Source organism: Rhinolophus ferrumequinum, chromosome 12, assembly GCF_004115265.2.
Source record: "Rhinolophus ferrumequinum isolate MPI-CBG mRhiFer1 chromosome 12, mRhiFer1_v1.p, whole genome shotgun sequence".
Lineage (NCBI taxonomy): Eukaryota > Metazoa > Chordata > Mammalia > Chiroptera > Rhinolophidae > Rhinolophus > Rhinolophus ferrumequinum.
This window is the reverse complement of record NC_046295.1, coordinates 43,964,615-43,989,928: the sequence shown is the minus strand read 5'-3', so window position 1 is coordinate 43,989,928 and position 25,314 is coordinate 43,964,615. Positions and strand designations below refer to the sequence as shown.

At 38.5% G+C, this 25,314-nt stretch overlaps 1 protein-coding gene across 6 annotated transcripts in view; it reads right to left on the bottom strand.

The window, feature by feature from the left end:
• Window positions 1-25,314, bottom strand: part of TLE4 (TLE family member 4, transcriptional corepressor) — a 143,343-nt gene that overhangs the window by 82,157 nt on the left and 35,872 nt on the right. For 4 of the 6 annotated variants that reach the window (XM_033123118.1, XM_033123119.1, XM_033123120.1 and 1 more), the window contains exons 5-6: window positions 24,423-24,485; window positions 10,576-10,650 (exon numbers count right to left, since the gene is read on the bottom strand). In XM_033123118.1, coding sequence (XP_032979009.1) covers window positions 10,576-10,650; window positions 24,423-24,485 — 138 coding nt within the window. The remainder of the gene's footprint in view (window positions 1-10,575; window positions 10,651-24,422; window positions 24,486-25,314) is intronic. The other 2 variants (XM_033123122.1, XM_033123123.1) reach the window with 1 other exon arrangement.

Below are 25,314 nucleotides of genomic sequence, written 5' to 3'. Positions count from 1 at the left end.
GTGTTCCACCAAATACTTTGTTATTTCTTATCTGGATCTTCATAGTTCTATCTTATAAGGCACAGACAGGCTCAAATATATTTTTGTGTCACGGGATCCTTTATGAATCCACGACCAAAATTTCTTCTCCAGGAAATGTACATATTCCCTACCTGACCCCTTCCCCTCCCATACACTTAATTTTGCAAACATTTCCGGGAGCTAATGGACAGCCTAATACCCAAGCATGAAATCTGAGAAGATCCATGGACCTAGGTTTAAAACATTTGCCTTGGTGTTTCTGACAACTTTTGATTTTTACACACAAGAGTAAGTTACAAACACACAGGAAGAAGCACAGTATGACATGAGTCAAGAGTATCCAAGCAATGTATGGAACTAATATAACTCAGATAATTTATGCTAACCAATTAATTAGTATGTGCATCAGGCATACCCAATTTCCAATTCCCTGTTGAGCTCTGGACACTAAACACTGGGCCATCATCTTAGTGGACAGGGATAAAGAAAGATGAACATGGAGTTGAGGGGACAAATAAGGGGCAAGTATAATAGAATGGTTAAATGTGTAAGCTCTGAAGTTGGTCTAAATTTAGATCCCAGTTCTGCCACTTTCTCTGTGTGGCCTTCAGAAAACTACTTACCCCTTCAGAGAGTTGGTTTCATTATTTGTAAAGTTGGGAAAATAATCCTACCACCATCCACATGGGGTTGAGGTGAAGATTAAACAAAATAATGCATGCAAAAATTCTTAGCACAGTACTTGACACATGGCATGTACTAAATAAACATTTGCTATTTTTAGTTACCTGTTTGGGGAAAAGAATGTAGCCTGGGGATATGAAAAATCTAAAGAAGTAACTGACACAAAGGCTACTAAGTTGAAAAACAAACAAACAAAAAACGGTGTAGTCATCAAAACAAAATATTTACAAAACCAATGTTAGAAAACTAGATAGCATTTCAGCTCCATCCTTGTACTCTACCAGTGAGAAAACTTTTAAATGAAATTCCTAAGATCATAATATAAGTGACACCCAGGATTGTGTATTTTCTACCAGTCCGTGTTTCCTCTCAATCTTGGCTCAAAAATTGTGCTGGGAAAAATCCAAATGCGAAAAAAGCTCAAAATAGAGTATTTGTTCATTTAACACATATTTATTGAACATATCTTTATTAAATATTATAAACAAAGTATTGCATGTTTATTAAACAAATAGTTACTGAGTACTTATTGTACAAATATTTATTGAAAATGAACTACATGCTGTTCTAGGCATCATGGCTATAAAAGTGAACAAGATCTCACCTGCTAGTGAAGGCCAAGTGACACACACATAAATAAGTGGTAAATGCTCTGAGGAAAATAAAACAGGCTAATGGGACAGAAAATGACTTGGGTGAAGGAGCTACTACATGTGCCAGCCAGGGAAGTCCTTTCTCAGGAGAGGACATACGAGCTGGGACTTTAAAGAGCACACGAGGAAGAGCATGTCAGCACAGGGAGGATGAGTGTTCTCGAGGTGGAACAGCTGATGCACAAACCCTCAGTCAAGATGCCTGGGGTGATCCAGGGACAGAAGAAAAACGCCCGTGTGGTTGAAGGACAGTCAGATTAAGAGAAAGAGTGGTATGTCAAGTCGGAGAGGTGGGCAGAGGGTCATCTCAGTCTAGTAGGCCATGGTAAGATATCTAGACTCCGTGCTAAGCAAAATGGGTACCTATGAGAGAAAGGTTTTAAGCAGGGGAGCAACAGGATCCAAGTTATATTTTAGAAAAAGATCTCTCTGGCTACTGTGTGCGGAATGAAGTATATAGAAAGACAAATGCACAAACAAGAAATCTTATAAGGAGGAGGCTGTTAGAGACAGAGGAGGGAGCACCTGGGACCAGGGGGTGATGGAAGGTACACTCACCCTTGAGAGAACAGTCTGGGGTCAGAACAGACACCATTTTTGACATAAGAGAAAGTTTCTCTATTTTAACTTGTATTCTTTCCCTTCATCTATCAGTCAGACTGTAGGATTCCAACAGTAAGGACCTGAGTTCTGAGGAGTTCAGGAAAGAGGGCAAGAACAGTAAAGAATAAGCACGAAATGAAATGGAAAATTATCAATAATGATAGTCACAGAAATAAAGACAGTGTGTCACTCACAAAAGAATAGACATCAGTTTGATGGAACAGACTAGAATCCAGCAATGGACCCACACATATAGTCAATAGTTTTTTTTCAACAATGGTACAAAGGCAATTCAATGGAGAAAAGACACTGTGTTCAACAAATGATGCTAAACAACTGAATCGGATGTCCATCTGGAAGAAGGAAGGAAGGACGACGGCCGGCTGGACAGACGGACAGAAGGAACTCAGCCACCTCTCACACCATGAACAAAAATTCACGCAAACTGGATCATGGGCCTAAACATAAAACTTCCAGAACAAAACCTAGGAGAAAATCTTTGTGGTCCTGGGTGAGGCAAAGATTACTGAAAGACAAAACCAAAAGTAAGACTCATAAAGGAAAAAAAAAAATCGTAAATTAGACTTCATCCATAACTGCTCTTCAAAAATTACCATTAAAAAAACAAGACAACTACAGATTGGAAAATATTTGCAAAATACATAAATTAATTACATCCAGAATATTAAAAAAGCTATCAAAACAAAAATAACAGAAAGAATGAGGTAAAGATACTTGTCAAGAAGATATAGGGATGGCAAATAAGTATTAAAAAAGACACTCAACGTCATTGGCTATTATGGAAATGCATAAAAACACGAATACCACTATCCATCTATCAGAAATAGCTAAAAACTTATAATTCCAAATGCTGGTGAGGATGTGAGGAGCACAGTTTTTCTCCCATATATTAGTGAGAATGAAGAACAGTAAAGTCACTTTGGAAAACAGTTATGTCAGTTCCTTAGAAAGTTACACACAGACTTACCGTAATATAGAAACTCAGCAACCCCACTTCTAGGTAAAGACCCCAAAGAAATGAAAACTTATATTCACTGACAAAAACCTGTATGTGAACTGCTACTGGAGCTTTATTCAAATTCACCAAAAAGTGCAAATAAATCCAACTACCCTTCAAGGGATGAATGGCTGAACAAACAGTTAAAGCCATACAATGGAATATATTACTCAACTATACAAAGGGACTAACTACCGATACAGGCAACCAAACCATGCACTGTGCTAAATGAAATGGGAAAATTCAAACGGCTACACAGTATATATTCCATTCATATGACATTTTCAAAAAGGCAAACTTTGGGACAAAGAACATTATGGGCGGTTGGCCCAAGGACTAGGGTAGGGAAAAGAACTGAGTACAAAGAACAAAGGAATTGGAAGTGGTAGGGTAAGGTGGAAGAGAGACATTCTAGAGCTTGACAGTGGTGGTAGCTACATGACTAGATTCAGTTGTCAAGACTCACAGAACTATATGGTAGAATGGGTAAATTTTACTTTATATATATATATAAATTATACCTTGATAAATCTGACTTTAAAAAAGGATATAGAATATACCGATAATGAATGTGTAGTGCTAGATTACTAATTCCAAATATCTAGAAGTATAAAAACATGCGAATTTGTAAATGTATGCAGCCTCATTTTTATTATGTTTTCTATTATCTGTTTTTCTTTACTCTGTTATCCTTGGAAACTAAAGTTACATTGAAATTAAAATGCGGTAATTAAAAGTTGATTAGGTGTAGTAAAATGTAAAAGCAGAAAGTTTATAGTTATCAAAACCTTAAGACTTAATGTAATTTGAAGATCATTTCAGAATGTATTTCAGAAAACATTTAGAAATATCATTTAAAATGAAAATAAAACGCACCCCTTTAATAGGATTTGTGATGGTACTCAAATATTTGCTGAATGAATGACTACATACAATCATTAAATCATCCTTACTGTTCCTAAAATGTTTTAACCTTTTTTGCAAAGGTCCTTAAAACCTGTAAGATTACAAATGCATTTTTAGGTAAAAATATGCCCAAACTGATTTCTTATGAGGAGGACACAAACCAATAGCCCTTAAAACCTAGCTTAAGTCATTAGTCTTCTAGCTGCCTGTTTGGAGTGAGCCTGTCTCCTCCCTCACTCCCAACTTTGAGGGGTAGGAGGCAAGCTGAGTCTACAAGGGAAAAGGCCTGACTAAATCGTAGTTAGTGATGCCTCTTATAGGAACACAACTGGGAAGAAGTCAGTAAGAAAATTAGAAAAGGGGAAGTAGAATGGAAAAAAATAAGCAAAATGGAAAAAACAAACAAAAAGCCCACTAACCAATAAAAAGGGATAACAAGGACGCGCTTGCCAGCTGCCTTCAATGTAGCCTGCTTTTCCGTGTGGTATTTCCATTGGGACCCCTGGACCCCTACACAGGCCTGGTGTGAACAAAATGCAGACTCACAGATCTGGGAAACTGCTTTCTTCTTAATAGAAACCCAATGCCCACATGCCTTAAATTATGTCAGATGTACCCACCCAGACACATGGAGTTCTGCAACTCTTGTAACACTCCACTGTGTGCTTAACTCTCTCCTGAGCTACAGAAATGCATTTATTAGGGAGAGGGAGGGAAGGAAGGGTTCCTTCCCTCAACAGAAAGCAAAACTGTAGCACTCCATGTTAGCACAATTTAAAAAAAAAAAAAAAATCACAAAAAAATCCCAAAATACTCCACGAGCTTCTAGAAATTTCTTCTAGAGAAACTGAAATTTCTTTCTAGAGAAATTAATGGAACATAAGGACAAATTAGAAATTCTGTTCTTTACCTAGGTTTTTTAGGGAGTTCTGAAGTGGAGCCAGAGCTGAAAAATGACTTAAATATATGAGTCTTTGTTATGAGAGAAGGGAAATTACTGCCTCTTAGAGCCTCATCGAATTGTAGCACAAAGATTACATTATGACTACATCACTCAATAACATTGTCTCCTGATCCACAGTAAATGAACCAGTTTTAAAAAAACAAAAGAGGTGAGGTGCAGGCATGCCAACGTAAGATACAGAAGAAGGTGCAGACTTACAATGCACAACTGCTCTGTCTTATGTAATCACAGCTTTATCATACTTTGTGAGAGCAGGTAAGTAAAGCCCTACAATTGGAGAAAACCTGCCTTTTGCCCCCAAACCCCTTCCCAGCAAGCTGTGTACAGCATGAAACCAGTGGCCAGCATGTTTTCTAAGGCCCTTACGCTCAAGGCACTGTTCAGTGAAAACAGTAATAAGTATAGCTGGAAAAACAATCTCTGATAAAACACAAATCTATTTTACAGCTCACTTTTAAGTTTATTCCATATAATATACATTTAGGAAACAGCAATAGCAACCAGTTGGGAGAAGAACAAGAAAGGGAAGATCACCTGTAAGTTTATTAAGATTTATTTCAAAAATATAAACGTTAGCTGTTACAGAAAATGTTTCATGCACAGAACTCACATCAGAAAACAAATCATGATTCTAGCATGAGATGAGTACAAACGCCTACGTACACCAGAAACCCCCCCTTACAGAGCTTGAGGTCTATGAAGTCCAATCCCAAGTGTCTTAATTCCACCACAAAAGCGCAGGGATTGGGCTTGGCTGTAGGTAATTTTGAAAAATGAACCCCAAACAGGAGTTGGGGCCTAGGAACAGAAAATCAGGGAAGAAGGGAAACTCAAAACAAGGATGGGTTCTTGACTACCCTATGAGTTCATCATTACCATAGGCACTGAAGCTCCAGTCTGCTGGGAGCCTTGGTGAAGGAAGGTAGAAAGCACCTCAAAATTTTCCACCCAAGGTACAGCAGGGGAGCATCCCACTGACAATTAATTGCCAGCAGGTGCAGAATTACCCCACTAGGTGGTAACTCCCTCGCCTTTTAGAGCTGCATATTCATAAGTGAAGGGTGGGGTCCCACCAAAGCCCCACAAAAAGCACTAGGGAATGCAAGTATTTCACAGCGTGGCTGGGCAGAGCTGTCAAGCCATGGGCCACATGTTGCCATGGCAGTGGCTAGAGAGAAAGGGATATAAGGTGGGCCCAGAAAGACCACACTGCTTCAGCAGCAGTGTCCAAAACAGGGTAACAGCACAACTACTGCAAAATTAACAATATCTCTGGAAAGTCATTTATTAGCAAACACAGAAGAGATGAAAATAAGGCTCTTGGATACTTAATGCATTTTGCTTTTATTAAAAAAGCAAGGTTATATTTTTAATTTATTTCAGTTTTGTGTTGTTGGAGGCTGTGTTATAAGAAGGGGAAACACAACATACACACGTTTTTACATATGCCCACATATTTATATCTTTCAGTTTTTTTACCTAATGCTAATTATTTTTAAAAGTCTATCAGGGAAATTACCACAATGGTCCGTCTAAATGCCTCTTAAGGCATTTAGGACACTTAAAATGGCAGTTTTTAAATCTATAATGGAAAAAGAGGAACATATATTTGAAAATTGTCATACTACAAAACCCTCTGCCAAAGTGCCAATCTGGAATGTGTGTGTATAAGTGTGTGTGTGTGTGTGTGTGTGTGTATGTGTGTGTGTAAATTTAAGGGCCAATCTTATGACAAGGACAATAAAACAAAATGCTAAGAGGAAGAAGAAAACCCCAAAGGTATTGTCTTTCTTTTTTTAAAGTAACTCAAACACATAGGATAGTAAAGGCAAAGTCATTTAAATCATTTCCTTAGTAATACAAGTAATATTTAAATAGATTTAATAGTGCTGCTCCAAACCAATGAATTATGGGTTTAAAACCTATTAAAATGTAATGTTTTTTTCCTGAGCTGAGAGGAGAGAGATTTAAATCCACTGAATTTTAATATTTCAGCTTGAGCTGCAGGAGGTAGAGAAAGTCCAAATGAACTATTCCATCAGCACCATTCAAGCATGAACATTTTAATCAGTTTTACTTCCTTGGAGTTCTCTAACACAGTTTACGCTGTCATTCTGAAAGCACTTAACACAGAGAGTGTGAAAAACCACCAAGGCTTGTTATTGCCTTCACAATTGATGGCAAATAATTTTGCAGACTTCCTATCATTAAAATGTCACTGTTAAAAATTGAGGTTCAGCATTTCTTGTGCTAAACTGCATTTTCCTACACCATAGCATACCTGTTCTTAAGGATTTTTTGAAAATGCATTATTTCTATTTTTTTTTCTTCAAAGAGTTAAAGGGCGGGCGGGGTGGGGGGCCTGTCCAAAGGAACCCCATTTTCTATTTTTACAAGCCAAACATTTTCTTTTCCAATGTTCATACTAACAAAACTTTCGCTTCTTCTTGGTAGCTTCTTTGGTGAAATTTTATGAGATTCCAAGTCAGCCTCCTTTATTAAGCATAACCACATTCACACAGCATGTGCTGATTATATAGTGTAATGGATTTAAAAAGCATTTTAAGATAGTCAGATGACTCAATTTAATAATACAGGAAATGAAAACATCATTTCTAATTAGATCATATTACTGATTTAAAACTACAATTTGTGTGTTGTTCCAACAGTGTGATCTCGCAGAGATTCTAATTTAAAAACGCAGTGGCTAGTAGGACACATGACAAGATCAAACGAGATACACGACATTCCCTTAGCTCATTTGGGGGAACTCCAGGAAAGCTGCAAGGAAACATGAACTACAACCAATTCAAAACAAAACACAAAATACTAACTATAAAAAACATCATGGGAACTTTCCTGTTTTTTCCTTATAAATAAAAGATAAATGATATTTAACTTATTTCAATCTATCAACAGTTTTAAACTGAACATGACCTGTGAAAGAAATCATTATAACTGTGTTTCATTCCATTAAGCACAACTAGCTTATTGTCAGGAGAACAAGCCGACTCTCCAGGTTTCAGGCTCACTTCAGCATTTTGCATTTAAACGGCATGGATCACTGGTTTGGCTCATTTACCAATGAAGGTAGAATAATATTGCAGAGTTAAAAAGGTGCTTCATCAGATTTCATTAAATCTGGGAACATTTGCACTTGTCTGGATGGTGTGCATACATATAAAAAAGATACATATGGAGCGATAAATAAATGAAGGTCGGCAGGGGCTTAGATGGGAGATGGGTCCTTGCTTCTCCCAAGGAAAATTTTCATTCCCTTGGCACAGAAAATCATTGCCAACTACATTTTAAGACTCAAGTAACAAAAATTGAAAATTGACCCTTCATCAGTTCTGGAAGCAGGTCAAGCTACTATCACCTCACAACACAGCCATGCCCAAGGGCACACAAAACAGCAGGTGTGTTGAAAATTCCGTAATGTTACAACTCTGCAAACTACTGGACACAAGGCACTACAACCAAGGTTGAGACAAAGACCCGACAGACAGAAAAGAGCATCAGCAGAAATGCATGGAGTTTATAATCAAGCGCTTTCCTTCTGACTTGGTTTGTGGTTCCCTAAAACTGTTGGGTTTGTTTTCTACTTCTGAAATCTAGTTTTTCAGAATAGTCAGATTATGTGATTTTGACTCCATTTTCTGCTCAGATACAAATAATTTGGAATTCCCACCAAACTACGGCACATGCTGCTTTGATAACATGCAGCTCTACTGAGTCAGTTCTTCAAATAAGTTTTGAGGTCAAAAAATTAAATTAGCTTTATTTTAATAATTAAATCCATATATATGCAATATGTCAGTTACTCGGCTACAGCCTAATAAATCATCCTTTCCCTGAGAAAAGGCAATCCACCATCCCATTCAAAACAAAGTATATAAAATGAAATAGATATAAAACAGTAATAAAATGTACTTGATGTGATGAAGGAAGAGAACTTGTTCTGATTTTTATATCTTCCCACATATTTTTAAGCAACATCCAACACAAAACAATGTGTTTTTTGATGTAGATTAATCACTCCACTGTACAGATAGTAACTAATAAGACTCAAAAAATAAACAAAAGAGCATTGTTTTCCTAGAAAAAGACTTCCAACCAGAAATTAGGTAGGATGGCTACCTGTACTTTAGCACTTCATACAAACAATAAACACTAAGTCAGAAACGACCCTGCAAGCTCTTATCAGACCTCACTGCATCTATTTTCTCTCCAACAGCAGACAGTGTAGTGCCTGACAAACGTAGGTTGTATCCCCAGTGACCTTGGGAGGTGCGGTGACCAAAATACATGCCAAGGTGAATAAAACAAGTTTCAAGCAAATGCAGCTGGTATTATACATATACACTAACTTCAGAATTATAGCTTTCTCAACATTTTTTAAATTTCAATATACTTCTATTTTCTGGAATTTTAGGAAATAAAGACTAATGGTGAAACGTATTCATCTCTCATCTTTCCCCCACCCTCCGAGTGGAGAAAATGTATGACAAACGAGTCTACATGGCTTGTTCTGATTCAGTCTCTTCTTTCCAAGGGGCACTTCTGAAGAAATAAAGGTTACTCTTTCCCATTTGTTATGTCTTCTAATTTACTACCAGTATTTTCTTGTGGTCAGGTGGACACAAAATAGAGCTCAAAATAACCCATTAAGAAACAAACTACAATCAGGCTATTGCTGCACCACCACCATCGGCAGTCATTCCAGAGTTCTGATTTCCTTGTTAAAAGACAGAGGCATAATTGAAGCAATATCTTCACTTCAGATTGATTATCAGGCGACCCTTATATGCATCTTCACTCAGCAATTTGAATTTTAATGAAAGTAAATGGAATAATTAGCATTTCAAAGTGTGTTTGATACACTAAGGGGAAAAAAGAGAAAAGACTTGTGTGTATAATCTATACACAAAAGAAAGTATTTGGGAGGGGACAGAAAGAGGCAGGAACAGTTGTAGTGCCTTTATTACAATAACCTAACTGCTTGTACCAGCTATACAGAGATGTGAAGATTGCGCTCTTTTCAGCTAAGACTCCTTGCTTTTATTTGTAAGGTTTTTGCACCTTGTTTCATTACTTGTTACCTTAATCTGGGAGAACAAAACTACATGTGGTGTTGGAATGACCGTCCAAACCCATGAATTCCAGCAGGGTTTCTATGCAACATTAATGCTACGATCACCAGCAGGGATCTTCTAACTGGGCCACTGGTTTTTTGAAAAAGTATAGTTCATCTGCTATTTCCACTACAAATGGACACTAGCCCATAAAATCACTCATCACAGGGTAGGAAGAGTAGCAGGGAGATGTGAAAATACGCATTTTATTTTACTAAAAATGACAGTAAGATACTCTGTATTTGAGGAAAGATAAAAGCAACCAGGTCATTTTAATATCAGGGCAATCTGTATCTTTTTTCTGGCACAGGTTAGCAACAGAAGCTGATTGCAAATGAAAGAAATTATGAAAACTATCCTGTCTCCATAGGGGAGTTTTCAGGAACATGTCACCCTGAATTGGTGAGAATGTGATCCAAAGTTTCTGAAGTAGCCATCAAATTTTACTTGAGATTAAAGGCAAAGGACTTAATTTCATTTTGTGGTGCTCTATGGCCTTTTGCCCTTCTGATGGAATAAAATTTAAAAAGAGAGAGTGAGAGAGCTGATGACAAACACCAAGATCAGAGCTAAAATGGAAAGGCCACGTACCCCAATGATGGCGTTCAGTTCTGCCATGGTCACCTGCTTGGCCCGTTCCACAGCCTGCACCACTTGTTGCTGGTGCTATAAATGAAGATCAGAAACAGAATACAATTATTTGTTTTCTAGTCAGTCAAGAATAGCTTTTCCTAACATGTCTTCTAACTTCAATTACATGCAAAACAGGATTGAGGGGTCTCCATATTTCAAAGAAAAGCCCCAGGGGAGAGGGGGGTGGATGACTGAATATCTAGGGTACATTTGGGTCTGTACTGCTGAGAAGTGACTGGGCATCCAACTGTGTCCCCACGAAGGATGCTCCCTTAAAACTGGTAGAAGCAGCTGAAATTTTACTTTCCTGTCAGTAGTGCACTTTGACTCAATATCTTTCCACTAATACTAACAAACAAAATAACACAACCTTTTTACCTGCTTTTTTTGTACCTCCTTTTTTCTGCCATCTCCATACAAATTTTGAAAATATTTCCTAGATATACTTATTTTGTAAATTTCTCCTGATGTTAAACACTAGAAGGACGTACAGAGTTAAACGTTTGTTTCTTCTGTAAATGTGAGATGTATTCGTATTAGAATTCCTGTCATGAAGGGATACATATTTAAGATAAAAAAATGTACAACTCTTGCTAGCAGTAAAGTTTAAGGACTTCTGGTATTTCTTTCAAATACAACAGAAAAACTAAAACCTAGAAGTTTAAGTTATTTTTCCTTGGGAAAAACTAGGATAGGCAGTATAGGAAAATCCCTTTATCCATGACTCCATAAAGAGAAGGAATGAGAACTGATATTAGTAATTTTTGTAATATTAGAAAAATTAAAAAGCACAAGTCTCCACATGGAGGCACTCACATCTGGACATATACAAGTGCCCCTCAAAATGTAAGTATAATTCCCAACTAAACAGACTTCAACACTCTAGTATCTCACAGACTAAAATTTGATCTAAAAAGGGTCTCTTTGGACTTCTTTCAACTAGGTTTAGTGAATGAAGAGCCAAAGGAACTATGTCATGAAAACAGGCCTCAGCTATCATAATATATACAAAGAGCTAAGCCATCAGTCAAACAAGAAATTCCCTTTGAGCTACCTGGTACTACGTTCCAAATGGCTCAAACAGTTATTTAGACTAACTAGGGTGACCACCCTTTTTACCTTCCAGCTGGGTATGGATAGTGGGGGAGGTGATGTGGGAAAGGAAATGCCTTTTATCGAGTTATCTATTAATACATATAGTGTTTTCACGCTTGATTTCCTAACAGAAATTAATATTTCTGCCTACAACTAATGGCAAGAAAAATGTCAAATAACAGACCACTGTATTTGAAGTTTTTAATAAACTCTGAACATTAAATATTTCTGATTTTTTAAATTGCACGAGTTTCAAAACAAGGGCTTAAGAAGCAATCCCAAAGTCTTTATAGATACCTCCATCTATTCTTACTCTTCAATAAAATATTTGCCAAAGTGAAATAATTCATTTCTCTCTTTCTCTGACGAATGTAAAAATCTTAAAGATTTATGAAACCACTAGAAGGAATAGAGGCGCAGTCAATAAAATGACCAGTAATAGTTTTCCCTTAAAGTCAGCCTGACCAGGTATGTTTACTGAGCACCTACCATGTGCCAATTACAGAGCTCATCTTTAAATTTAAGGCAATATGGTTGTGAAAAATGGCAGTACTTGTAAAACAGAGAAAAAGACTAAACGTAGGACAACTCTGGGATTTATCTAACACCCAAAGTGCGTCTATGGACAAAAATGTTTATGAATTTCTCACCTTTCACTTTCAACAACGAAATTGTTGAAATTCAACAATGGCTGCTCAAAACTTCCAAGAAATTGAAAGCCAAAGGACCGCATGTACACATACCAAACATGTACGAGTATATCATTCATTCTCCACGTCCCATATGTATATCATTGATTGTCCTCCTGCATCCACTCATTCAATAAAAGCTTTTAAGCTCTTAGTCTGCACCATTTCTGTATAATCTCCATATTACTGTAATATCACCTACTTTATATTAAGTATTCAAAGAATAGCTCCATGAGACATAGATGCAGAAAACACATCTAGTTAGGGCCTTTCTACTATGAAGATCGATCAACTCTTGCTTTATAAAGTGGGAGTCCAACTGCCAATATGGGCAAAGATGCCATAGGCAGTGAGGGTAACTTTCTGGCTTGGCATTAAAATCAAGTGCCTTTATCGAGAAAACCAGAAATCTAGCTAGGATTTGGGACCAGTGGACCGTAACACTGACATCTGATGTTCCTACAGAAACTCTTGTTAAAAAGCTAAAATGACAATTGAAGTCATGATTCAACTCCTTCCTTTTCTCTCATGGCAATGGCCATGTTATGCCACATCTGAACTTCACCGGTAGTTCAGGATTTTACTTCCCTATTTCTGTTTACAACTGTGAATCATCTGCTGTTTACCGGCATTTTGAACAAAAGGTCTCTAAGGCAAAGAATGCCTCCTCCCCTGTGTGCTCTGAAAGCACCAGAAACACCCTGACATTGTTCACTCAGCCACACAGTAACGTATCACAGACTAAAGAAGCATTCACCAGGTAAGGTGTGAAAATTAAAACTCAGAGGAGGGGCAAATGAAAAGAAAAAAACAAACATGAAGAAGCAGCAGCCCAAAGTACTCTCATAAACTGACCCAAAGAAGGCTTTTTTTCCCATTTTCAAATTTTAACACTCTCTGATTCAGAAAGTGCAGCAAGTTTTTCACATCTTCTTAGTAACACGATAGCTTTCTCATTATACCATCTCTTCCCTTTTTCTTCCCCTTCTCCATCTGTTCCTCGCCTCCCACTCCACCCTACATCTCATTTCCTCACTCACTTCCTGCTTATCCCCTCTGCCACCTCACCACAAGTGGTGACAGCCACTCTAGACCCAGTAACTCCGCAGACGTCAACATTCCTATGGCTTCTCTTATTGTTCAAACTGCTCACTCAGATTATAAACTCCTGGTTTTAACTTTCCACCAGCACTACCAAATAAAATGCCACTAAGAATACATTAATAAGTGAAAGGTAAGAGACGAGCCTTCTAGCTAGGATTTGGGAGGGGGAAAAAAAGCCCAATTATTTATTCTTTAAAAAATTGTGATTTATAGTTTTTAAAGAATTCTTAAAAAAAAAAATCCCTACATTGTGGTTATAGTTACACAACTCTGTAAATTTACTAAAAATCTTAAACGGTACACTGAAAATGAGTGAATTTTATGATGTGTAAATTATATCAATAAAATACTGTGATTTAAGGAATGCGAGCATGATTGGAAAAAAGTCAATAAAATGAAATTCTATACACTAAGTCACTTGCCTACTCACTTTCATATTATTTTTTTTAATTTGTTCAGGAAAAGTATTGAAAATATAAACAATATAAGCTTCTAAGTCCAAAAAAGCCTGCTGAGAAACAGACCTAACAAAACACAAATATGTGTACAATAGGTGTTTACCGTATATATCTCAGAGGAGGTTATAATGGCAATATCTGTCACGCAAATATCTGTCTTCTAATAAAAATGGTAATAATTAAAAAGAAAACTCTGCAACAAGTTAGAATTGTTTTTAGTAACCCCACTTATTGATAGGGATAGTGAAGTGGTAGTAAGGGCAGAGACATAAAATGAAGCAGGATTCCTACAATGAACATTAACATTGCTGACATGTGGAAATGAAAACGTGAGCAAGAGATAATGGCCTCTCCTCACAGAACTCTCAGACATACGTGAAAGTAGGATATAAAATACCAAGTGAGGTTATAGAAGGAAATGGCACAAACACACTTCCTGGGGCATCACTTTCTCATTCATTCATTCGTTCGGCACCTACTATGTACTACTGTAGCAGGAACTGAGATGAGAGCAAGGAACAAGACATTCACTGAATAATACTCAAGAGGCTCTGTAATTACAACTGGAGGACAATCCACATGAAGAAAATTACCGGATGCTATGCAACCATTTATCAGGGAAACATCTAATGGAATCTCAGGGCTAGGGGAAGATACTCTAGGGAAGTTGACCCTACAACTGAGACCTAAAGGATTTGTAGGAGTTCTGTGAATGAAGCACAAGGAGAAAAGAATTCAAGGCAGAGGGAACAACCTGGGTAAGGTCCCTAAAGGAGAAAGGAGCATGTCTGTCAAGGAAGAGGAAGAATGTGTGGCTGGAGAAGTGTAAGGTAGGGGAAAAGTTGGGAGAGACAAGGCATGTTGGATTTTGAGGGCCATCTTGGGAATGGCAAGATCCACATACCAAACTCTTTAAAGCGGAAGAGGTATTCAAAGAAAGAACAACAAAGGCAAGTGCATGGAGTAATCTGAGTATGGTGTAGGTGTATTATACTAGAACCACACACTACTGGGAAGTGAAAGCTGTAAGGCAGGAGTAGGCCAAAGAGCAGGGCTTCACACAACATGCAAAGAAGTTGGACTTTACCCTAGCAAGACATTTTTCATTAAAAATGTTTAAGCAGCTGTGTGCTATCAGTTCATTTTAGTAAGATGGACCTGGGTATAGTAAGAAGCTGGATGGCAGGGAAATAAACCAGTTAGGAGGGAGAACAGTTAGAGTGCTAATGTAATATTCTAGGGTGAAAGATACTTAGGCTTTAACTTGGACCAAATACCCTTCCTGCTAATAGGAATCACTAGCCACATGCACAAAAAAAGCCACTCAGAACTAGAAAGGACCTTTAGAAATCATGGGACCCAGATTCCAAGAGTCCCCAAGCACTGTAACAACAACCAACCACACAAGACTCTCCATATTTCCAAATGCCTCCAGATTTCTAAAGGCTGCCAAGCTAAGAGGAATGGGATGGTGGTACTGCAGTACCATCCACAGGCCAAACGCCGTTAGTATATCCAACAGATGAATCTCTTGTCTCATACCCTAAAGAGTAGTCAGTCAGTCTCTGCTTCATCACATCCTCTGAAAGGGAACTCATTACTTCATGGTTAAGTTTTTTCCATTCAGGGATGAGTAGAAATCTAGGCAGATAACTTTTTCCAAGTGGACTCCATTTTTCTTCTATATCCTCCTCCATTGCAGTGCACTTCAACTATTTAAAAATGGCATAATACATGTTTTCAATTTTCTCTATTCCAGGTTGAATATCCCCAGGTCACTGGCTCTCATCCTTCTGGCTACTTCTCTGGTCACGCTCAATGTAACTAGACACAATACCCCAGGTACGGCTGAGCAAATCAAATCTGAGTGTGTCATTCCATGTACTTAAGTAAGTCAGGCTAAAATCCTACTGAGCCTTTTTTCAGCAACTCTGCTAAGTTTATTGACACAAATAAGCTTTAAATTTAACCCAAACTCTCACATCAGCCTTTCCTAAATAGTATTCCAATAAATGCTACTTCCACAAGAAATTAGGTATTACAAAACAAATAAACAAAAAACCCACCAAATTTAATTTGGCTAATACCTGGTAAACTGCAGGTCTTCTCTAAGCTTCGTATCTCAGAGAGTGAATATTTATGCAAGGTTTTCCAAACAATTGTGGCTACGGAACATGAGCTTAAAGCTCTTGGGAACACACCTTGGGATTTGGGCTTGGCCTTGCCTTCTCCAGTCTCACTCATATGGGGGACAAGGCATTCTTCACAGATATGTCCAACAAGCTCTACATGTCCATGCTTCCCAACAGAACTTTCTGCAATGCTCGAAATGTTCTAGATCTGTGTTAATAATAGCTACTAGCCACATATGGGTGGACACTGAGCACTTAAAATGTGGCTACTGTGACTGTGAAATTGAATTTTTAACCTTATTTAATTTAAAATAAATTTAAATAGCCACATGGTAGGTATGGCTACTATATTAGGCAATATAGCAGCCCTACTTAAAGTATTTTAAAGCTTAGCTCCAGTAATAAGCTAACCACTACTTAACTGAAAATCAAAGAAATGAGTCAGTTTCTCAGATGCATGTTAATTGTTTTAGACACATACATTTAGGATTGGCATTGCTGCTTTTGGAAGGAGGCCCACATTTAAACCTGCAAGAAAAAACTTCCCCCTCCTTAGAATCACCTTTCACTGGCTGAAGGCAAGCAGTCCATAATGCCACAATAAGGATCTCACCAAACATCCAATTGTCACCAAAACGTATAATCATGTAGAACAAGCCAATGAGTCAACCGTGGAACACGGGACAGGAAAACAAAGGTATTTTAAATGATATGTCCTGTAAAGACTGCTGACATTTCATGAAATCTCTGAAGATGGTCTTCCAGGTGTCACTGCACACTTATCAGGGGATCTCTGGTGATTTCAGCCAAGCTCCCTTACATCAAACCACGTTATCACAAGCCATTGACTCCTTACAAAGTTAACAAGCAATAAGACAAGTTAACCTGACGCCATTATGAGGCGAGAACACTGCCACCAGTGCATGTAACCACTGTATTTTGTTCATTTCCTCCCTGAGGCACAATGTGAAAGTGACTGGTCACATTTTTCAACTTCCATTTTACAATTATTCTATACATGCAGAATGTGGTTCAGAGTAATTCAGTACCATATTAACCCAAGTCCCAAATAAATAGCATTTGAGATATGCCCATATCTCATAATGTAGAAAGGGTATGTTTCCCATCAAATTAAAAGGACCAAATTAAAGGCATGTTCAAAATAGAAATTCATGTATCATTTGATTTGACTAGCTATTCTAGCCTATTAAAATTAGAATTTATGTAAAGGAATGTTATCATGATTATGTAATTGTGTCTGATTTTCAACCATTAAATGTAATGTTGAACACCCAAATAAATCTACAGAATTCTGAAGAAAGACACTAACTACTTGGTGCTTACTGTTCATCAGAAAAGCTAACAGGGCAATAAAAGGCAAGTTTTGAGTTTAAATTTGCACCAGCAAGCAGTCAAGTTGGAAAGTTCTTATGCCTAAGTAAGTATAAAAGTAAAAGGCTTAAAATTTTCACTAATTTCCCTTTTATACTCTAAAACTTCTAATGATCAGAGAACTATTGTTAAAGGTGGTCAAAAGAATGATTTGAATTCTTTATTTCATTTGTTAAATCAATATTTACAGATACAAAGAAGAACAGCTGCTCACTAATACACCCAGGCCTCCGAGCTGGCTCCACCAGGACTCTGCCAGGACTCTGAGAGGACCAGTCTAGACACAGGGCTTCTCCACCAGCCTCCAAGCAGCTTTGCTTCCTCTTAACTCAAGGAACAAGAAAACCTAGCCATGGAATTATAGGAGTGGGGGACGAGGGCTATATCCATCTTCCTCAGCACTGAAACAAGTTATAACAATCTCCTGAAAACACGGTTAAGATGAATGTCACTTCTCCAAACATAATGACGACTTAAATGTGATGATTTAAAATATGGGATTGAATAAGTGGGGAACGGGAAGCCACTGGTCACAAGGAACCAGTGTTCTTTATAGTCTTTCACTCTCTCCAGTAAGGTACACACATTTCAGGTTACTTCAGGCTGTGGTTGGGAAACGACTGAGGTCCAAGACATGAACATGGATCAAGTCTGGTGTACAAAACAATCAACCTGGGCTAATTTTTCTGATGTCTTAAAACTCCACAAAATAGTGACTTACCCAGTATGTCTTCCATGATTTCTGGAGGAGAGAAACAGTCAAAATTTTTTATCCCATTTTCTCCTGACCAAGGACAATATATATCACAAGAATATGTCTGAGATGGGTGAGGGAAAAGGACTAAATTAAGACTTGCAAAATGTTCCTCTTATAAGAGATTTCCTTAAAAATTACTTTTCCAGTTTCAAGTAGCATTTTTCTTCCAAGTCTACAACAAAATAGGGTAAGTCTATGTGTGATCTGCTATATACCATCCTTCAATGAAGAGGTGTCTTGAAGAATCTTTGTATTTTTTAAAACACAGCTTTAAACATAAGCTGTGCATCGAGACCTAGATAGCCCACAGGACCTATAACTGTTCATCTGGGTTCCTTTCCACCCCTTGTGAATGTATGAATGATAAACAATAACTGATAGGTGTTCTTTTCCGTATAATTCAGACCTTGGAGATTTCCACTCATAAGAACTATGCATTATTTTACATTTTATGTGCTTAACTAAAATACAAGTTGTGATTACGCAGTTGGAGCTAGAGTTTGTCATATAAAGCCACACCATTGGTTCAATATGACTTCCCTTCAAATCAACACTGGCAATAATAATAATAATTGTCCACTATTTTTATTTTATGCACAGAGCTCTGTCTAGAAGAAACTGGTCATTGTCCCCTGACACCACTCTTCTTACATTAGTATGAGCTTTAGGTGAGCACAATGGCCACTCGGCTAAGATTACATTTCCAAGTCTCCCCAGAAACTAGCTGTGGGCAGGTAACTACGAGGCATTGGCCACTGCAAAGTGAGCAAACATAGGAACATCTTTCAACAGCATGCTCTTCGAGAAGAAAACAGAAAACAAAAAGCACATGCCCTCTTTCTTCTTCCTGCAGGATAGGGATAGAGATGATGGTGCTCGGGATGGACATCAACACCAGAGGAACGGGAGTTCACAGCATCATGGAATCACCACATTAGCTACAGCTGCTTCTATGCAAACTGTTCTGAGAGACACAAACGAGTTTTTAATCTTGACTAAGCCACTGTTCCTTTGATCTATTAAAGGAGCCAAATACCCAGCGAGGTTCTTTCCACTGTCACAAATCCTCATATAATAACCCTATATTATTACCCTATAACATACCTATAGTGCAGGTATGCAGTGCAGGTTTCCCATGACACGGATGAGGAAACTACAGCACAGAAAAGTGAAGTCTTCTGCCCAACATGATAGAAGGAAACAAGTGGCTTGCGCCAGGATTTGGTCCCAGGTCTGCCTGACCTTAGGCCTTATCACACTGCCTCTCACATAACGTAACTCTTCCAATGAACTCTGCTCCTTGTTAGAGGAACAACAAGTTTCTGAAAAATACAACTGTACCCTGAGGAAAAAAGATTTTCAACCATAATGTAATAAATTTTCACCTACAGCCTATTAGGGATTTTGAAGTTCTCAAAAGTCTTAGAATACTATGTCGATCACCATGAAATATAGCCTGCCTATTTCAAAAATAAACTATTTTATAATCTAGAGAATTAAGAGTACAAAAAACACAAGTGTCCTCCAAATCAGGCCCTCAGCTAGTGCCCAATATTTAATGCTTAATCTATTAAGTTAAGACAATACTTACTGGCTTGCCAAAAATATAAAGTATCCCCTTCATCCCCTTCCTTCTGAAAGATAATCTGTGTGGAACTACCTGCCTGCTGTTGGAAGCAGCCCCTGGAGCTGCAAGCGCCTAACTAACTTTACAGGAAGACTGCCAGTCAGCTCACTCTGAAATATTACCTTGAACTCTTACCAGTTTTCACTAAGTCCTTCCTCTCCAAATGTCTTGGGACCCAAAAAAAGCTGGAATAGAATCCATTTCCCAGAAAAGGGAAAACAAAACTGGCATTTATTATCCCAAGTGCTTTATAATTTAATACATATAATACACATTATAAATATGGGGTTATTCTCAGTTCAATAGGGCTGTTAAGGCTCAGACAGATCAACTTTCCCAACATCAAGCTGGTAAAGAGACAGAGTTGGTCTGATTTCAAATTAGCAGAAACACTGTACCTTGCTGCCAGGGTGTAACAAGTGGCACATAGCGTTCAATATACATTAGAATCTCCTTAAAGGTATGTTCTTGGAAGAGGGGGAGGAGGGTATTGGAGGCAAGTTGTACTTACTGGCATCCTTCAACTTTCCTGAGGGCCCATAAGGTCTAGCTTTTATAGACCATAAGGTCTCCAAAAGCTATATCCTGAGATCGCTGATGAAAAAAAGAGTATGTCCACATAAACTACTTGTACAAACACAACTAACTTCAGCTAACCAACCGGTACATTGTGAAAACAGCCAGTCCCCAACAAGACTGCCAAGTTTGCTTTTCCAGGTAGCTTTGTGGGTAAAACACAGACCCCATCCAAAACCACTGCTCCTTGTGAAGTGGGCGTTACAGGTTGAGCACCTTGAATAACTGTCACTTTACAGATCTTTCCTTGCTGGTTGGGGAGAGACAGGTGTTTGCTACATGGGAAAATTAATTTGTGGAGCTAGAAGAGAATCACTTTGGGGCGACCTACTGCGTCATTGAGATTCTTAGTGTCAACCCTGGGTTCAGTTGTCATTACATTTTCCCTGTAATGCCCTGTATCAGGACATTAGAGAGGAAGATAAGCAACTCTGAATCTTCCAAAAAAGCAATGACTAAAAAGAGGAGAAAGGGCTGACTCCAAGTCCTCTCACAAGGAAATTTAGAGCTTCCCAGCTGCTGCAGCTAGCATTACTGCTAGTCAACATCAGGAGGTGCTTCCTACGTGCCAAGCTGCATGTGTATAAGCCCAAGGAGTCTTCAAAGTGATCGTGTGCATTCCACGCTATTATCAACCTCCTCCTACAGATGAGGAAACTGAGGCTTAGCGAGGCAAATCACTTGCCAGAGGTCACCCAGCTTAACTCAGTTACAGTAAGCCACTAATTTGTAAAAGGGAGGCCAAGACTTGACCAAGATCCAACTGTCATCATCCTGGCATCTCTTACTTATGAGAAGGCCAACGGGGAGCTGAATATTTATAGTTCCCTTCTCTACAAATGAGACCCAAAGTGGGATAGAGAAGGGCTTCCCACTTACTACTTTGAGATTTGCCTTTTAACAAAGAAATGCGAGGATCAGTCTTTACCCATTGCTAAAAGCCAAAAGAAAGGGGAGGGGGAAAAAAAACTTTACACAGGTGAGAACTCACTCATAAGGTTTCTCTAAATTCTGATATTAGAGATCCTATAAAATTTTAAAACTGTAAGTGATAGTTACTCACTGTAATGACAAGAATTGGCAATAATTTTATCTACAGCCTGGGACTTTGGCAGTTGTCATATGTGAGCACCGCCAGCACATCATTAAAATATATACTGGTATAGTTGTTTTTTAAATGTGAGTGAAATCAAATAGAAAAATACTTTTTTGTAATTGTTATATACATACACTCCAAGTACTTCAGAGCTACAATATACGACTTATTTCTAAAGAAAAGCCTTGCAGTTTAAACCAAATTTAATAGTTGTCATTCAGTACTATATATTTTAATTTTAGAAAATGTGTACACTAGACACAAGCGACATTAAGCAGGTAAGTTAATCGGCACATGGGGGCTAAATTAAAACCAGACTTCATCTAGATGTATGTAAATTTACCTCTTGTTCCTGTCAAATTACAAAAAATCCCTCCAACCAGAGTCCTTTAAGCTTATGCACTAGTCTTCAAGGAATGTTTTTCTCTTCTCTAAATACAGTCATTTAATTTTTAAATAAAAACATTTTAAAATAAATTCTAATGCCACAGCTGCCGTTTTGGCAGTGAGACTGTCACACAGAGAGCCGGTGTTAAAAGATCAGATTAAGAGCCTTCAGTCCTGGCACCAAGTGATGCTTGCAGCCATGCAAGAGTGATTTTCCATGCCTCTGAAGAGACAGGAAATAGAATTCATCTTCCTCTAATAACCCGCCTCTGCCCCTCCCTCCAGATCACGGTCCATCTGGCCTGACGGTAGAGAGGCGAGGAGTCTGAGGCTCACAGAATGCTCAGAAGAGAAAAGAAGGCTGGCAATGTTCAGACACAAAACATCAGAGAGGACTGGATTGGACAGGAACAAACATGTCTGTGGCCCACACATTAGAAGATATAAACACACCTTAAGAAACTAAAAAAAGAAGAGCCGATTAAATCCAAAGTAAGCAGAAGGAAAGATATACACAGGATCACAATTTGGAAAACTATGACACAGGTCATTCATTACACCTGAATTAAGGATTTCAACCAAGAAATATCAAAAGTATCGGGGAACTAAATAGTAAGAGGTGAGATTATGATGCCTCCCCTTCCGCCTAAAGCAGCAAAGGAGCTGCCGGTATCTCCCCGTGGCTTTCCTCGACAGGGTACAACTTTCTCAGCCAATTAATTCCAGTCCAGTCTTGCTCAGCACCACCGCCATTACACATTCTGTTCCTACGGGGCCTGCTCACACAAACAATATAACTCACACGGGAAAACGACCTACTGGCAAATCAGCCCCAAGACCTCCTTTCACTTCTGAACATAACCCTACAGATCCTGCAACAATACTATGGGAAGAAACTGTCCAGCGATTTTATATATGGGTCTGGGCCTGCAGAGGGCTAAATTCTAATACTATCCCCCAGGGATAATTCCAATGTCCCCCTCTACTTTGGGCTATATTTTAGCATGGTTATAGTTCTGTGGGTTACACATTCTTCCCATTCTCCATCTCCATAAAACAGAGCTGCTTCAAGTAAGAAAAAACACACACTGGTCTGGGACAGGCAACGGGCAGCCGGGCTTCCTAGAGAAATTCAAACAGACCTCTTGACCCTCCTTCACCACTCCAACTAATCTAGTCACAAGCAACTCCTCAATAGAAGACATAGGTAAATGGGGATATAGTGGGTGGTGGTTTTGTGGTCACAGCTAATGGCGGAGAAAGACAATACATCCTTTGTTGTTTGTGATGCAGAATAGCATTCAAGTTCAGGATATTTACTTGTGAATGTGAGCACCCCTGTGGGATATGCACCTGATGAAAGGCACCCATAGTTACTGAAGTTTAACCCAGTTCAGACCAAATAAAAAGTCACATAGGAATTCACATACCTATAAGGCCAAATAAGAAGTCACACAGGAATCCCTGTCTCTAGAATACACATGCATGCTCAAACACCAGCTGCTCACTAACATCAGCTCATGCCCACTGGTCGGCAGGTGATGAAAAGCTTTCCTGAAAAGCAGTGCCACAACATACTTAAAAGAACCAAAGGGTAGGAGGACAGTGCCTCGGTGACTTTTTTCTATCCCACAACACAAAGCACTGTGGCTACAAGACATGCAGATGCTCCTTCCATGAGTTAGCTTCTTCCTTCTCACAGCTGATTTTTCCTGAGCAGTCAAGGATTCAGCAATCCAGAAGCAAAAACTATCCCTTTCCAGCACACTCGCCTAAACTTTGTAACTATCAAAAGCAAGGAAGCAAAAAAGAAAAGAAAAAGCCATGAGGCTGCCATGCACTAGACATGCACTTCCTCATGCCAACAGGAGTGCGTCTGTGGACAGTGTACACTTTTCACAGGCAGCGAGAGATTGCGAGGCAGCTGCACACTCAGCCTGGACAATGCATGAAGTCCCCAGGATTCAGAGCACTGGGTCCACCGCGTCCATCTTGCATGTCTTTTCCCAAATGCACAGGCAACATAAAGACGTCATCAGGTAATAAGTAACTTTTTAAGAGCAGCTAGCCAAAAGTTACATTAGTTTGTTTACTATGTAAAGCACTTTCTATTCGACATGTCTTCTACCAACTTTTAATGCCCAGTGACACAAGTGTAGAACAAGCTCTTGTCTTGGGAACAATTTTTCAGCTATTAAGATGAACAGTCGTAACTCTAGAGTAACACTACATCGTCCAATGACAGCAAAATATTTTTACAACTGAATTTCACTTTGCACTTTAGAAAATATTCCACTATATACACACGATTATATCCCACTGAACGTTAATAAGGTGTAGAAGTTGGAATGTGATCACTGTATCTTAGCTATGTGCAATATAAACACCAAGAGACCAACCAACAAGGCCAAACAGTCAGTCCCACAATCCCTTTTCTGCAAAACCACTAAAATGGCACCTTGTAGCCTAGTGCCCGAAACCAACTGCCTTACCTCTTGGGACAGGAAAGGAATGACTTGTGCACAGATGGCATTCAGCCTCTTGACAATCTCTGCCTGCAAAAAAAAGAAAAGAAAGCAATAAAGAGAACAGTCAGCTGGTTACAAATTCCCAAAATATTAACAGGATGATATTAAAACACACTTTATATTCTGGCTGGCATATTTCCTAAGGAAGAGGAAAACTCTCATCAGCAAGCCCATTAAAGGGAGGCAGTGACAACAGTGCCACATTAATAGCACAATTTATTAACCACAATTCATCTTAAAAAGTCAGCCTTCAAGCACCAGGACAACATAAAAAGAAATTTCATTTTCATGACTGAAAATCAGTTTTCGAAAGCCTTCAACAGGACCCTTGTTCATTCTAATGTGATTTTTTGTAACACCTTGAGTTTTTAGAATTTAGATAATAAAGACACATTCTTCCCTATATTCCAACTTCTCTCAAGCAGTACTCATCGACATCTGTGGCCTTTCCTTTAAACACAGGCACTGGGATTTTAGAATCAAGTTCCAACCTCCCAAAAGAATAGCACCCAACCAACCTCAAAATGTTGTTGGAGAATTGCATGTTTTCTTCAACCATCAAAATTTCCAATTACATCCCACCAATTCTTCCTATGTGCAGAGGTTTAGAACATGCTAAAATCTTCCTATATATACTTAGCAGAAAGCAATTTGTATGCATACGGAGACTAGCCTTGGGAACATTATCATTGTACTAAAGATCTGCGAACGTCCCAATAATGTCAGATAACAGAGATTGTTCTCCAATAATTTTTCTAAGTTTAGAAATTTTACACCAATAGGATGTTACAGGAAGGTGGAAAGAAGGAAGGCTGGCTACACTACTATGTTTTCTTTTAAATGCTACCCAAAGCTT